General features: G+C 39.0%; 1 protein-coding gene across 1 annotated transcript in view; it reads right to left on the bottom strand.

The window, feature by feature from the left end:
• STAG1 (STAG1 cohesin complex component) overlaps positions 1-16,195 on the bottom strand; it is a 141,391-nt gene that overhangs the window by 19,424 nt on the left and 105,772 nt on the right. Inside the window, exons 21-25 of the mRNA XM_085303921.1 lie at positions 16,060-16,147; positions 15,552-15,632; positions 7,406-7,498; positions 4,203-4,377; positions 340-479 (exon numbers count right to left, since the gene is read on the bottom strand). Of these exons, the coding sequence (XP_085160047.1) occupies positions 340-479; positions 4,203-4,377; positions 7,406-7,498; positions 15,552-15,632; positions 16,060-16,147 (577 nt within the window). The remainder of the gene's footprint in view (positions 1-339; positions 480-4,202; positions 4,378-7,405; positions 7,499-15,551; positions 15,633-16,059; positions 16,148-16,195) is intronic.

Genomic DNA, 16,195 nt, shown 5'->3' on the forward strand with positions numbered 1-16,195 from the left:
TGCTATTGTGGATTCCAGGAGTGAATTTGAGCAACAAGATAAAAAATTCCCTTTAAATGTAAGGTGTTCTGAAAATATTTTGTACTCTGTAGGACCAACTTTTGGTGCAGCCTTTAATAGGGCACTCCTACCACATTGGAAGGGACATTCAGAGCTTAATGCATCTTGGTGATAGGTATAATTTAAAAAAGAAAAATTATTACAGAAATCAAATCAGGTAAGGGTGGAAAAAGCTTTCAAAATTGTTAAATCTTAAACTACTGCATTTGGAGGAAAAGGAGCAGATGAACTGACTCTACGATTTTTGTGTTAAGAGGAGGAGAACACACAGAGCTGTACCTTCATGTAGTGTTTGAAGATATCTGCTGCTGCATGCATATCCACAATGTCATAAATTATCAGCTTGCTAAAGGCAGCCAACAGGTTCCTTCTCTTATGTAAAGCTTCTATTTTGTTAGCTTCATCTTCTTCATCTCCCTCTGAAAGCAGCAACAAAGACAGAAACGCTTATAAACATCTGCTATGTTCTAAAGCAATGTTACTTAAGTATAATAAAAGAGTAACTTTTAGAAAAATTCACTTCTTCAAAACGAAGCAAAGGTTGTTGCCGGAGAAGCTAATATGAGAGGTGATAATTTTTGCATCCTGCCTGTGTTAGAGAATTCAGGAAAGTTTTGGAAGGTGACACACCATTGACCAAAAGAAACTGTAGTCCTGAATCGATACTGAACATAATCCACGTGGATATTAAATCACTCATTTTCTTTAACCTGAGAAAGGCCACAGTGAAGACTTGTTGAGTGCTTTTTGTTTAACCAGTGTAATCAATGGATATTTGGAGATGCTTCTTTAATATGGATATTTCATGTAAGAAGAATTAGAAGCAGCAATACCCCTACCACATGTCTGGGATTTTCAGGCATGAAAACCCTGGCTCTAAAAGAGCAACAAACAGTAGATATAATTCAGTTGTAATAAATATTAGCACTGAATCCTAATGTCATAAGCATTAAATCCCCATAAAAGTCCCCACTCAGAATGAAAATAAAACTATATTCATAAAACCTAAAACATGGCATCATACAATAAAAGCACATTCCACAACTTGGAAACTGAAATGAGCTACAACAATTGTGATAATGACAAACATTTTGTGGTATCTGGAAGGGCTCGTTGTTGAAAGGAATCCAAACAATTTGAAGAAATACAGACCTAGGGGATGGCGGTGGAGGGACATAGTGTCACTGACAATCTCTGCTGTCTTACTACAGTCCCCATACACCCACAGTGTGTAAGTCTTGAACTTGATCAGTCTCTTAAGGGCAATCAAGTTGACAGCGGATACATAAGCATGTTTTAATCCCTTGGTATTTTAACCTACAGTATTGAAGTCCAATAACATTCCCCACATTTTCCTTATTTCCTGTTACAGTTACTGATGTGTTTTGAATAACAATAGTCAAATGGTCAGATCAACTTCATGGACTCAAAGTAGTATTAAGGAATGGAGATTACATACAGGAAGAAATCTCTTCATCCATCTTTATGTTGTCTTCACAGGCCCATCTCAAGAAGTTAGGGAGCAGCCATCTTGTTGAAGGGCCCAAAGAATTAGACACTATCCTCCTAAAATCTATGCTTGACATATTATTCTGAACATGGAATTCGCACGGCAAGATTAACTTGCACCGTGGATTTCTAATGAAGTTATGTTTCACAATATATTCTTCCCAGGCCACAGCAACCCATAAAGAGATGTTCAACAAGGATGTTAGCTAGTGAGAAGGAGGTGAGCTAGAAGATGGGAAACAAAATTCAGTTGGAGAGCACTTTTAGAGGAAGAATACATTTTCTGAGCACTTACTTTTATTTACTAATGTATTAAGAGATCTAAAGCAGCACCTATGTGCCACAGTAACACACAAGTATCTGAGCTGAGTGGAGGTTTGGAAAATGTGCCTAAAACAGCATTGCGGTACGCATCCAGCAGCACCGCTGTATCATGACTATCTGGGAATCCATCTCTTGTGCAATGGTAGTTAGGCTTCAGAAACCGGATACCTCTGCACTTGTATTTAGGCATTTACAACGCACACCAACAGCACTGAGTTATTTAAAAACAGACCTAATGACAAGCCTCCCTCTCCCCAGCTGATAAACAAAAACATGAAGTTAGCCACATGGGCACCTACAGATAGAGTGACCTCAATCTCCTGTGTATGAAAGGAAGGGTGATCTGGTTCTGACTGAAAAGTTCTCTCACTCTAGCAGAGCTTTGTTTTGGTCACATCCATATATGGAGCCTGAAAGTTGAAGGCAAAGGATACTTTTGGCCACAATCCGCACAGCTCCCAGAAAACATTGCATAGGGCCACAATGATCACATTGTAAAAAATGGTAAAGGCTCCACAACAGCTTCCCTTCTTAGGGGGCAGTGCAGTCTTTCTCAGAGAAAGAGGAGGAAGAGCTGATCTTCAGCACTACTCCCAGAGGTCCTGAATTTAGGAAAGGACTTCTGAAGAGGGCATGCAGTTAAGGTGCTGTATAGATGGAGAAAATACAGGAAATGCAAGCAAAGTTGATGGTGTTCCAGGCCCACTGAATTTGTGCTGTGAAGAGAGTCCACAGAAAATGTCAGTTCTAAAGACTCACAGAGAACTTGGTGCATGGCAAGCAGGACCAGAAACGCTGGAACCAAATGCCAGGATAACAAGCAATTTGTAGACCTACCCCTGGGAACCAGCCAGTGACTGCTGAAGCCTCTTGCTCTCATGCTTCCTCACTGGCACTGGTTCTACATTCAGCTGACTGAAAGAAACCTTTTGGGATCCTGAGATTTTTGAAAGTTCTAGATGAAAAGGCAGTATTTTTATATTCAGCTCCAGAACTGAGCCCTTCCCCAGACGAAGTTCTAAACTGCACGCCCAAGCTCCCCTCCTCCAGAGCAGTCTCTGTGAGGAGCAGCCGTTCCACTTGGCAACTCCAGAGCTGATGACAAATTTACTGACTTTGTCACATGGTGTCTCTACAAAGCCTTATCTGAGTTTTAGCTGAGGAGATGAGGAACCTTGAAATACCTACCGTATGTCCTAGAATAAGATAACAAAAGGACATAGAGGAACTTAGCATACTATGTGCTAGATCGGCCACAGCTTAAATATTAAAACTGGGAGGAGGGATGCTGTAAGACTGACTTAATAATTATACAGTTTTACATTAAGAAAAATAAAATAAGAACTATTTCCTACTAAGAACAAGGATTTCAGAGAACAGCAAGAATCCTAGATGGCAAAGGATTTGCTCATGAGGAGAGACCAAGCCCTTGCTGCATAAGGCACACACAAGAAAAGTAACCTCAAAGAAGGTTCTCTGTATATCTCAAAGGTATACAAAAGAAAAACAAAAATAAGAGAAAATCTCTCAGAGAATTTTTCATTAAAAAAAAAAAACGGCTCGAGGTAAATGGAAGCGTGGAGGCAAAACAAGAAAAATCTACTGCCTTTTAAGTTTAGAGTGGTTGTATCAGCTCAGAGCATGGGTGCACCTGGTCTCGTATCCGCTCTCAAATGGGTGCTGAGGAAACAAGGAAGCAAAGCGCATATGTGGTACTTCCCCAAGCACTCTCCTACTCTCCAACTTTTTTCAGCTCAAGAATGTCCTGAATTTGATTTGATTAGTTTTGGGACGGAGAGCAGAAGGGAAGTCTATTTAATAACATCAGAGTTTTTCAAGGCTTTCTTTGCCTAAATCTTTGCTGGTGAAGTTTACCTTCAGGAATCCTATAAGTCTACCTAGCAACTCTGAAGGATTTCTCTTCTAAGTACTGTTCTATCATACTTCTTCCCTTGAAGTCACATTAAATGAAGTTTGCTGCTAACTGTAGTGTTTGGAAAAAATATTTTTAAGAACAATATCCATCAGTAAAGGTCGAATAGTTTTGTACAGGCTTATAGTATGCAATTTACAGACTACTCCCACGTCTTCTGGAAACAACTCTTTTTATGAAGTGAAATATATTTGCTTCTTTAATGCATGTGATATTGAATATTTCATATCCATATTTGCCACCAAAAAAAAAACATAAAGAAGGAATAATTTTGAAAACATTTCGGTGAACTGATCTGAAACTTTTATTTGCTTCTTTCTTCTTGTCTCTGTTATTAAAAAAAAAGCTAAGTAGAAAACATGAAAGTGAAACATACCCATGCTCTGGTTCTCATCATCTTGATCGATGAAGACATGGTCCATCACAAAACTGAGAAGTTCTGACTGGAGGCCTGAATCTGGATTAAACACCAAAGGCTGAAGACCTTCCCGACCTCCAGTCATCAGCTGATGACTAAAAATCATCAAGAGATCACAAAGCAGCATGAACGCCTGAAAGGCAAAAGATAAATGCAGTCAGAAGCATTAAGTAAAAGAAAGTAAAAAGAAGTAAAAAATATTTTTTATCTGATTTTCAGATATTGCCCCAATATTAGTTATTAAATATCCTTCTTTAGTCATTCACAGTTGTAGTAGTTTGCGTACTGTGAAAAGCGTCCACAAAAGTTTCCCTTAGCTGTAAAATGTTGTCTTTGATTCCTACATAAGGAACCGTGTTTACCACCTCTTCAATGTCCAGGATGACTCATATTAAACTTCTATTTCTTTTCTACGGAAAGAAGTCTGAATTTACTTCAGCTCCAAGGAATGGAGCCAAAGTAGCAGTCAAAAAACCTCTCTAGAAAAGATTAGAAAAGTTAAACAGGCAAAAAGATTGAAATACATGATGAGGGAAAAGCCAAGCTGAGTCACTGTTATATTCTGAAAACACAGAGAAGCAGTTATAACCAAAGAAATCTTTGCAGAATCTTAACAATTCTCTGCAAAACTAATCGAGTAACTCCACAGAGCCTTCAAATCTAAATAAAAACTGACACAGGCAGACTTTTCAAGATTTATGCACATTCCTGTTATACACTTCTACTGGGAAAAGAGAAAGGAAGGCAGCTATTAATAACTTTCTCTTCGAGGGGTTATCTGTATACTCTCACGCACGAGAATAACACTATTTTCCCCTGAGGCTTATGTCAGAGGCTTACAGCCAGCTGTGTTCGTTTGCATTACATTCAACACCTAAGCATCTTTCAGAAAGTGCTTCTTAATCACCCTGGCTTCTCTGTCTCTCAACTCAGGTTCTGAAAGCTGAGGAGAGGAAGGCTCAAAGCGTGAACGCGTAAAGGGACTGCTAGAAGATCGCCGCTTGGAAGTGCTGCCTCCTTCCCTGGGAGCCTGCAGGAGCCCCACTCAGGGCAGCGTCAGTCACAATTCCCAGGTGAGTGGTAACCCAAGGGGGCTGTCACCTGCAGAGAGATTGTAAAATAACTCTGCCAGATTTGTGAAATCCAAGGCTTCAATCAAGTACTGTGGTCCTACTCTATAAAAAATCAAATTCATCCTTTTTAACTCTCGTTGATTTACATTTAAAAGAGCATGCTTAGATTAAGTGTTTTGGTGAATAGAAAAGTAATTAACTATGTGTTCAAACATATTCTTGAACTGAGGCCTAGTGAAAAGCAGTGAGTGAGACCAATCTCCTTTACAAATGTCCAAAATTAAAACTTTGCAATGAATATCATAGCAGATCTTTTGGAGTGTGTTATTAAATTAGAATGAGCTATGACGAAGATGACAACAAAATGCACATCACTTTAAACCATGACCTACATAGACTTTGGAGACAGATGCCAGTATTTGGGATTTCTGCCTGTAGAAACCAAAAAGATGGGATTCATCTCAGTGAAAGTAGATGATGACATCTGACTCCTTTTACACTCACTGGACTTTAGGATATGATTAGAAACATCCTGATGTAGACTTCTAAAAATAGCATAGGAATTATGCACCGAAAATGCCTATTTCTGTCCAGTATAGAGACAGCAATGGGCTAAGATAGAGACGTGTCCATACGGTAGACAACATCTAGTCACAGGAGATTTATCTCACTCAAATAGTCTAGGAGACACCCAAAGACTTTACAAAATACATCAGTTATAGAGGTCTACAAGACATCTTATTTATGAACTTTTACAACACAATGGAAGCTCCAAGCAGAGCTATCTTTCAAAAAAACAGAACTATGTTTTAGAAACTATTACCTTTTAAAAAATACTGGCAAGTAACTGTGTGCCAGTTAGTTTGTTACAGTCTTTGCAAAATATTGGAATGGTTGATAGAGAAATGCAATTTGTAAACAGCTAAAGGATGTCAACAGATATAATACAAAATATAAAAGCTCAGCAAGCAAACCTGCTATTGTTTTTTGCAGAAACTACAAATTATTTCAACATGCCTTTGGATTTCATTTCTTTCATTAAAATTTCTAAATACATACAGCAGAAGCTTTCTGCTTCGTGCTTGTTTGGCTTCCCAAAAATCTAGAATGGAGTATTGGATGACTACACTGAACCACAAGAAATCTGATCCCTACACATATATACATACCCATGTGTGCACACACATATAAATGCAGAAAGATGCACACATTAGCCTATTAGTCGACAAGGAAGCATAGCAACCTAAGCTACAATCATTAAGTTGATGAGAACTGAAAAGAAACCCCTCAGAGCTTGATATCTGCATAATAAAGACACTGTGTAAATGGATACTTTACTCTGATTCTTCAAGGAGACATAACTGTTTGTCAAAGGACAACTTGCTGTGAGTGGACACTACCTTCTTAGTGTTATTCAGACTATCTTTGTAGAATTAATCAGCATTTCTTCTGCTAGGAGATGTACAGCAGTATGACTTGTACTGCTGGAAGCCTTAAATTTCTCCCATTAGCTACCTATGGGAAACAGAGCCACAATATTTGCTAGAGACAGAGTATTTGCTACTGTACTTAACTGAATTATTAGGATAACAAAATGAGAAAAATAATCAAGGTTTAGATTTATCTGATAACTTCTGGCATATAATCCTGACAGGAAAGCAGTCACTAGCCTCCCTATTAGCCACTATTAGGGAAGAAGGCTCAGACATATACAGAGAGAGATTCAGCCCATCTAAGGTCTGAATCATCCTCTGAAAGTGCCTATTTCTATCTATTAATACTATAATAGTCTAAAGAAATAGGCATATATTTAAGGTGATTCAATTAGATGCCCAAAGTTATGACAGCTGAACGTAGGCTTAAACACCAAGGTAATCCTTGTTGTTACACTGTATCAAAAATGAATTTGACATTAACTGTGTTTTGAATGTGCTTTTAATATAGCTCTTTTTATGGAGTATCTGTTAAAGTTTTATTTAGACAGAAGGCACACAATTTTACTTCAAGTTCAGTACAGTAAACATCTGAGTTTTACTACCGTTCCATATTCACACTTTTGTAAAAGCTTGTGACTGACATTTCCTTTACCTGTTCTTTGACTGGAGTGTTGACATTTGATAGACACTGTTGGCAGACAGCCAGAAAGGATTTCACAGTTTTTCTCAATACTAACAAGTCCTCCTGGAATAAACATGAGAAAGGGATAAGTATTAATAGTATTCATAAGTACTAAGTATTAATAAGAGGTTGCTAGGAAAAAGCAAAACAAAAAGATGGTGGTAATTTCATACATTCAATCCTTTAAATTAGCCAAACAAAAATAAAAAGGCAGTGAAAATCTTCCTAAAATTAGTTATTGGTTTTCAGAGGAATGGCCCAAAGTTTCCCTGCAATAAATAATAATAATAAAATAATATATTAATGAGTTAAAATTGTCTGTATTTTATATCATAAATGTTTCAGAACAAGAAGTTTAACACAACAAGCTCAGCCTACCTGGTGTTTTATAAAGAATTCTGTATGCAGATAAACAAACACAACCAAAAAAGTAAAATACTAATACATGTCTCAAGTTCAACTAAAATGTTATCTGAACTGTCTGCACAGAGGGGAGATACGAAGGCAAATCACAGAAATTTAATGACTTACAAGAGAAGGAGGGAGGTTTGTTGATCTGCAGAAGGAAGGATTTATGAGGGCAAAGATAAATGAATGACTGCATTTGATCACCTGGATCTGAGAGACAATCAACAAGTATTTTAAACCTGGGTACCAAAGCTGGCTGGTTCAAGAGGAACGCTGTGTCCTTTGACCTGGAGGAATTAATGCTGTACCATGCTGAATACTTATTTTTTAAGGGTAACAAAGTGAATAGGTAAACTGTGAAAACAAGTTAAAATAAAACGTGAGATACTGGAGCATAATCATAAGAATACAAAAAATAGCCAAATGAAAGCAGTAAATCGATTACAGAAGGAAAGGACCCTTCTTATGTGAAAAGCTGTAACAACAAGAACTTGTTGAACATGTATGAGGCTTCCTGGCTGTACTAAGTTATTTTATTCACATTAGGACAAAACCAAACATGGAGAAGAAAATGAGAACCACAAATCACCAGGACTTTGTGTTAGCTTCACGCTTTGTCAGAGGACCAGCTTCGTCAGCAGCGACAAACGTCTCCTGCTACCCTGTATCGCTCAGACGGTGCAATTAAGTGGTTCTGCCCTGTCTGCTCCCGCCTCGAGTACCAAAGTGTCTGCAGCAGCCCCGTGCCTCCCAGCGTCCAGCCTTGCTGCTATTCCACGGGCATCCCAGCCAGTGCCTTACAGAGAAGGCAGCATTTCTTTCATGCCCTGGGGCCACTGCTTGAAAGATCTTTCCCAGTTTTCCCATAACAGGTTTTGTGCCAAGAAGGGATCATTACAGCCACATACGGAGCCTGGCTGCCTACCACCACTGCCAACTTTCCCTCCTCCATGCTACCTGCAGCACTTCTCAGAGGAAAGACAGTGTCCTACGGAATAGCACCCAACCTAAATCTAAAGAATCTACATGGTTTATCTGCAACATTTTCCTCACTGAACTATTCCAATTTTTAATTATGCTGGCTGTTCAATACAAGCATCTCATTTCTAATTTTAGCTTTTTTTTTTACTGCTTCCTATCATAAGATCTTGTTACTCTTTGTTTATATAAAAGCCTTTTTGTGGTCCTTATGTTCTTCCTTCTACTGGCTCACAACAGGAGGCATCTCTGCAAGTATGCTGAAGCATCCAAGTATTCCTAGATCTTTGAACCTCTTATAATTTTTCAATAGACTACGTGTAGTTTTCTGACCTGGACAGTACTTCAGCCACAGTCTTAAGCTCTGTGAACTCTATCACCTTCCTATTGCTATTCAATTTGCTGTGTTAACATAGCCAAAGATCACTGTAGCCCTTCATGCCACTGCATTACGCTGCAGTTACATGATCAGTAAGATTGCTACAATTATCTCACTCATCAGCTTTCTTCTGAATCACAACTTCCTACTGATGAGCATTCTTGCTCCCAGATGTAAGTCTTCCTTTTGGCGGCATTAAAATGCCACTTTTTAAAAATCAGATATTGTTTATCAAGTGATCTACATTATCCACAATCAACTTTTACTAATTTTTAGAATGCATTCTAAATAACTTCACTTTACCCTTCCTGATCATGGGCAAAAGCAATAATCACTTTTGAGACAAGAAGGGATCCCTTCTGGAATGCATGAGAAGCAGTGCCACTGCACAATGATTTCCCAATTGCGTATTTTCACTAATAAATTACCCAGCTTTGAGCTACTGGGTGTGAATTTCATTAAATTCACATACTCAAATATTTAACCGAAACACAACGTGATACTAATGTCTTACACAAATTGGTATTTCAGAGTAGAATCCTTTTTCAGTCAAAATGGTACCTTCTCAAGAATGAGTTTATTTTTCTCCTGACGTTACTTGCTAGGATATTCTTTCTGTCCTTCAGCCTTGTACTGACTGTGCTTTCTGTCAGCCTTCCCAAGACTTTAGCCAGGACTGAGGCCAGGCTTATCCGTTCACTGTTACATAATCATCTGATTTACACTTTTAAACACTGATACTACAATTACTTCAATAACCTATTTTAGCACCATTATTTCTATATAGATGTTAATGAATTCAACAGAGAAACTAAAACCTATGAAAAAATCCTACAAAAAGGTTAAAAAGTGAGCAAGTATGTCTGCCATCTTTCTTTCTCTCCAAGAATGAAAAACACCTAGATATAATGTTATTCATTATATTCTTCTCACTTCATAGTATTACAAACATTAAATTTCAAAGAGTTGCAGGCAGCAAAAGAAAGCCCTGCTAAACACTGCAACAGAGCCATCTGGAACTTTTCTACATTTGGAGAAATCACCAGAAAACTGCAGAGTGGTAATTTTTTTTTTTTTTTTTTTTTTTTTTAATAGAGTGGAAAGAAAAAAAAATAGGTCTCTTGTCTCAGGTGCACAGCCAAGGCTTTTGAAGGGTGCTTACATGATACGCTGGCTTCAGATGAAAAACTGATATAAAAAAAATCACTCCCTTCTTGGTAGTGAAGGTAAAACTGTGGTGTCACACTGTGAACTGGATCACTGAACTCAGCCAGGATAAAAATAACCTGCACTTCAGCTGTACAGTATAACATTGCAACATGTAACTAGTGCAAATCAGGACTGGGCAGCTAAGAGCAAGAGCTTGCCCTGGCTCGGGCACCAGCTGCAGCAGAAGAGCTGCACTCGCGCGCTGCCACCTAAACCCTTGTTGCAGTACGAAGCTCGCTGGCCACTGAAGCCGTTTAGAAATCCCGGGCTTCTGCAAAGATCACCTCCAAGCCTAAGGCTTTTCTCTGTATTTGTCCATTGCCCTTTCTCTAAACTATTTACTTGCCATATTAACATCCTTCTCCTAATCACTCCGATTTTTTTGGATAAGCTTCACAACGTTCAAAAGCCATTAACTTGCGATCTGCTGGGGAACACAATCCATCACTGTGCGTCTTGCGACCCTTTTCTTCCCTTCAGCAGTTTGGGCCTTTCATTGTGCGTCTACACATACGAAAAGTCACCAAACCTCTACATCGTTCTTTAAATCCCTCTTTAAATTTCCTCTACTAATTCCTTTGACTACTAATCACTTCCTAATAACGATGCCGTTGGCTGGGCTGGTTGCTGCTCATTCAGAACTGTTTCGCCTTTGCCTTGCCCCTGAATGCCTGCTCTATCCACGGCTTTGTGCTAAGAGGTCGGACTAAGGTCTCCTACGTATAATTTCTTTTTGATTGCATACATGCACAGTGCATTGTATAATGGGCTCAGGCACCTGGTTTGTTGAACACATGCAGAAATCTAGATGGAAAAAACAACTGTGTAATTTAACCCCCGAATCTTCTACCTCAAGATTGTATTCCCCCCCCTCCCCCAAGAGATATGGACAAGAAAACTCTTGCTGAGAAATTGTCAGCTTCCTTTGAAGCCAACTTCAAGCCCCTTTTCACTGGAACAGCAGGTTTGCTCTAGGATGCAACAGATTGCTTCCACAAACTTCACAGTATAACCCAGTACTCCCCCCAGTACTGTGCTACTGATCACGAACAGCACAGGGCTGTGAACCAACAACCCACTTACGGGTGGCCTCACAACCCGCCAGGAACATTTATGAGAAGATGACCAACGATTAGAGCGTCGGCCTTCGGATATTTCAAGGCTCATCCATTTCATCCTTATCTGCTACAGCTTTGCTTTCAGTAACCAATGTTCCTTTCAGATTTTAGGCACTAAGATGATTCCACAACATGTCATTTTTTCCACAGGCCATCTTGAAGAAGAGTTTTAAAATAACTGTTCTCCAACTCTAAGCTTTACTGCAGATGACTGGTGAGATCTTTTTTGCATTTGACAGAGAACCTCGACCTTCCTATTAATTCAAACAATCACCCTTCCATCAAATGTCTCTGAAACACTTTCATATGAACATCACTTTCTTCAGCGCTACGGTCAATGTAAGTTGTAATACTATGTAGTGCAGGGGAATCCGCAGAGCCTCCTCTTACTAACGTGGCCTGGATAACAGCAGCTGGTGTGATGAGTGCAGGTTAGTTGTGTGTCATTAATGAATCAATAAGCTGCCCTGGTCCTAATGTGATTTAAACCACGCAAGTGGAGCAGTTTTTGTCTGCAACATATAAAGCACATTTGCCATCTAGAGAAAGAGTAATTTCATTCCTGGAAAGATTCTGCTCCCAACTGTGTATCTCTGCATGTCACACATGACTCTTCCTTGGAACCAATACACAAAATCATTTAGCAATTATTTGCTGTACTAGAAGATGCCATTCCAAAAAAAATCCTACCAGAATCACCCATTCTGCCCTCTAAACAGCCTCCCACATTCAAAGAACTTAACGTCACAAGCACACTCCCTGTAGCGCGAAGTACACCCAACAGATGTAGCACACACCTGATTCAGAAACGTAAAACTTGCTAATATATTGCCACTACTCCCAAAATAAATACCTCCTCCCACAGAAACGTTAACATCCTTGAGTCCTGTACTCACAATCCCCTGATTTTAATATACTTTATCCTGTGCACTGTCTGTCTACATGGTAACTGCATACGCAAAATAAGAGTAACTACTATTTGCCAGCATGAATTCACACAAATGACCAGGTGGCAGTGGATGAACATTTACAAATCAATCACTCCACCTCCAATCTCTCAGCTGGGTGCTCTTAGTTTTATTGCATATTACAAATTCGCTTCTCCACATTCATCTTTTCATCTTTTATCCATCTTCCTTCCCCTTCCTAGTATCCACCTCCTACCCACTTCTTGTGTTTTGGTACCCCCCTCCCCCTTTCCTCACCCCATAGGTACCAATGACCTTTTCCTTTTCTTTTGGAGACAATTTACCTGATCTGTACCTAAATCCATTCCAAGCACTTGATTTGCTTTGTAATCTTCCACTTGTACTTCAGACCAGAGGAGGTGGCGCGCCCAAAAGCTTCCCTGATTTTTACAACTGTATCTATTCGTCTGTTAAAGATACCATTTCTGCCTACAAACCATCACCTTTGTATGTCCTCCGATAACCACAACTACAGCAAAGTACCACTGGAAATCTGGATGGACCTACATATTAAAATACTGTGTCAGAACTATTGCTGTAGGAGCCTGAATGACTTTGCCTCACCCATAAATCATCACACATTTGAAGTCATTCCATTTTAGTGCTTGCTAATTCTTAAGGCTAGCTCATGGCAAACAACCATGGGCAAAACGATCTCCTAAAGGATTAGGAAACAGATATAGACTGGATTTATTTTCACAATCAACAAACTAAAATGAAAATTTTGATAGGAAAACACATAGAAAATGCTACTGTCACCTCAGGTTCATAGGATTTCTCTTTATCCTGTTTCTGTTGTGGGAAAAGCTGGCTTCCTGGCCAGCTATGAAGAGATGAAGGGTATTAATGCGATGCTTCTCTTGAACTAACTCACAGAACAGACTGAATATTTATTAGGGCTAGAGGTGAAACTCCAAACATTAAAACAGTAAGAGGTATATAGGTTAGAGTAATTATGATTTTCATCAGAGATTTCAGAAGCAGAACTGACTTTTACTTCAAGAAGTCTTTCACAGTTTATCTTTCACATTTCTTTCCATTTCTAAGACCTATAGCATGAGTAATATGAATTATAATAGTATTAGAAATACATGAAAGCTCAAGGCTATTAAGCGTTTATCTCATATAACAATGTATCATAGGTATGTATCCTATTTTGAAAAAGAAGGCTAAGGCACAAAACCGTGCTGAGCTTGTCTCCAAGAAAACCCCAATGACTGGAATATATAAAGGGCTCTTTCTCTTGCAGTCTAAGAGGTCCTCCATGCCATCGTTGCAAACAACAGTCTACACACTTTGGCTCCAAAATGCAAAGCTCCTGCCTAGCTCCTACGCAGACAGATACTGTATATGTCAGCTGCCAGCTATAATTTATGGTAAGTACATTTATTTTGCTATAATTAGACAAAAAGAAACCACAAAGCCTTTTTTCCAACAATGCTGACAGCTATCACTCAGCACCGTTCATGCTGTACTGCAGCATCTTACCGTGCTTAGTTCAAAAAAAAAAGGGGGGGGGGGGAGAAAAGCAGTAAAGGGAGAGAAGATCCTCACTGAATGCTCTGTGTATGTGTGTATGAGCCCAGAGCAGGGCACACCTGGGCACTGCAGCTCGTGGGGCCTCGCAAACAGGATGGAGCTACTGGACACCTTCACGAGTGGGTGCGCTGCCTAGCAAATCCCCACCAGAGCACATGGGGAACATTTGAATAAAGCAGCTGAAGACAGCATCTAGGCTTGGCTAGTTGACCAGGGGTTGCCTCTGCGCTAAGTGCTTGGTTCCCCATACTCAGCAATCCCATTTCCCTTACTAGGGAAGCATTAGGCTGAGATCTGGTGTGCTGGTTTTATGGTCCTAAGGGTGGAACCTAAGGGTGTATGCCCCTGCAATTTGCTTTGAGTTATTCAGTTCCTTCTGCTGAAGTGAAACTTTCTCCCCAAGCACAACAATACCGCTAGCCAGGAGCACTTCAGATTCTTTCATTGTGACGAGATTCTGAGATCATTTAAAATAAATGGGATGTAGTCAATTTTCTTTGCTGTAAGGAGTCCAGGTGTGATACTGTACACTACCAGCATGCTAAAGAGATGCAGCCAACACCTCTGAAAAGACGAGCGAGGGCAATGTGCAGGAAAGCCTGAGTAAAGAATAACAATAGCTCTTATTTTCCAGGAGCTATTTTTAGATATCAAACACATCCATATTCCAGAAAACTACGATGCTTTTTGCCATTTTTACACACATTAAATGCTTATTTTATAGTACTTTACTTTTTTTTTTTTTTTTTTTTTGAAACTAATGGGGAATACACATACTATTTCTGTTTTCATAGTGCTTTGATTTGATGCAGTCCTTTTGAAATAGTCCTAAAAAGGCATAATTCTGCCCTGTGATTGAGAAAAAGCTAAGAAAAGACCCAGGAAAGCCTACATATAATAAATTAGTTACATGCATCATTGTCCTTACCGCATTACACTTGCATACACTTACTTTTTATTAGTCACTGATAGCAACCTGACCTTTCTATTTAGCAACATTAAAAAAATGGAAGCAAAAGGTAAACACAATAAACACATGTAAATATTAAGCTATCCACAATGTAGAAATCAACAGTATTGCTTGCAACTATTAGGTAAGCCCTGACAACATTACTTAACCATTCAAGCTCTAGGCGACCCTGCTGAGCAGGGGGTTGGACTAGATGATCTCCAAAGGTCCCTTCCAACCTTGCTGATTCTATGATTCATGCAAATTGCTGAACTCGCAACAAAGCACATTAAATATCTTCAGTGATAAAATCATAAAAATCAACAGGTGTTAAATCCCAATAGAGACGAGCCTTCACTGTTGATCGTACAGCTTACTTAGGCAAATTCGTGATGATAAACAGATCTTAACAATATTAAATAAATGAAAACACAAACATTTGATATCTCCTTCTCACTGACATAAAATCACTGTGCACTGGGTGAACTTATAGAAAATCAGGTCTAACACATATTCAGGCAAGTTCTGTCTCTCCAGTAAAATTTGTATTGATTGAATCCCTACTTACTTTGGAAGGGGAGCCTTCAGTGATTTTCACCAGCTGCCAGAGAATGGAGTAATGGGAACACTGCAATGCCTGAACAACTATCTGTAACAGAGGGAACACAAAGAATCACAGCACACTGGAAATATCAAGCATATTGCTAAATCACATGTAAAATTTATAATGCATTTTGGGAAGGAAAAACAGGAGCAGCTCATTGTCAATACTTTTTGTTTTCAAGGATACAGTGTTATCCATTAGTTTGGTGAGGTAATGAACCAGATTACTATTGATGATAAAAGATACTATGTACACACTAGGAAGCAAAACAAAGCAAAAAACTATTAGAATATAGTAAAAGATGATGTCACAACATGAGAGAGGTATAACAGTAATTTCATTTAAGACCTCATGATTTTCCTGAATAACTGAAGCATACTGAATTAAACTCAATAAATAAATAGATAGATAAATAAAACCTCTCTAACACCTGAGTCCCCAAATGATGTAATGTATGCACGGCTTACTGTACCTGTTCCGGCATAGCTCCGTGTTCGATTCCAGTTCTCAGTAATCTGTAGCAGTTACTGAACAGATCCCATTTTGTGAGATCATGAGCACTAGAACGAGAAGCAACACAGAGAGATTAGCTGTGTTCCTCAAAACTC

The sequence above is a fragment of the Rhea americana genome, unplaced genomic scaffold, assembly GCF_003343005.1.
Source record: "Rhea americana isolate MKP2758 unplaced genomic scaffold, rheAme1 scaffold_200, whole genome shotgun sequence".
NCBI lineage: Eukaryota > Metazoa > Chordata > Aves > Rheiformes > Rheidae > Rhea > Rhea americana.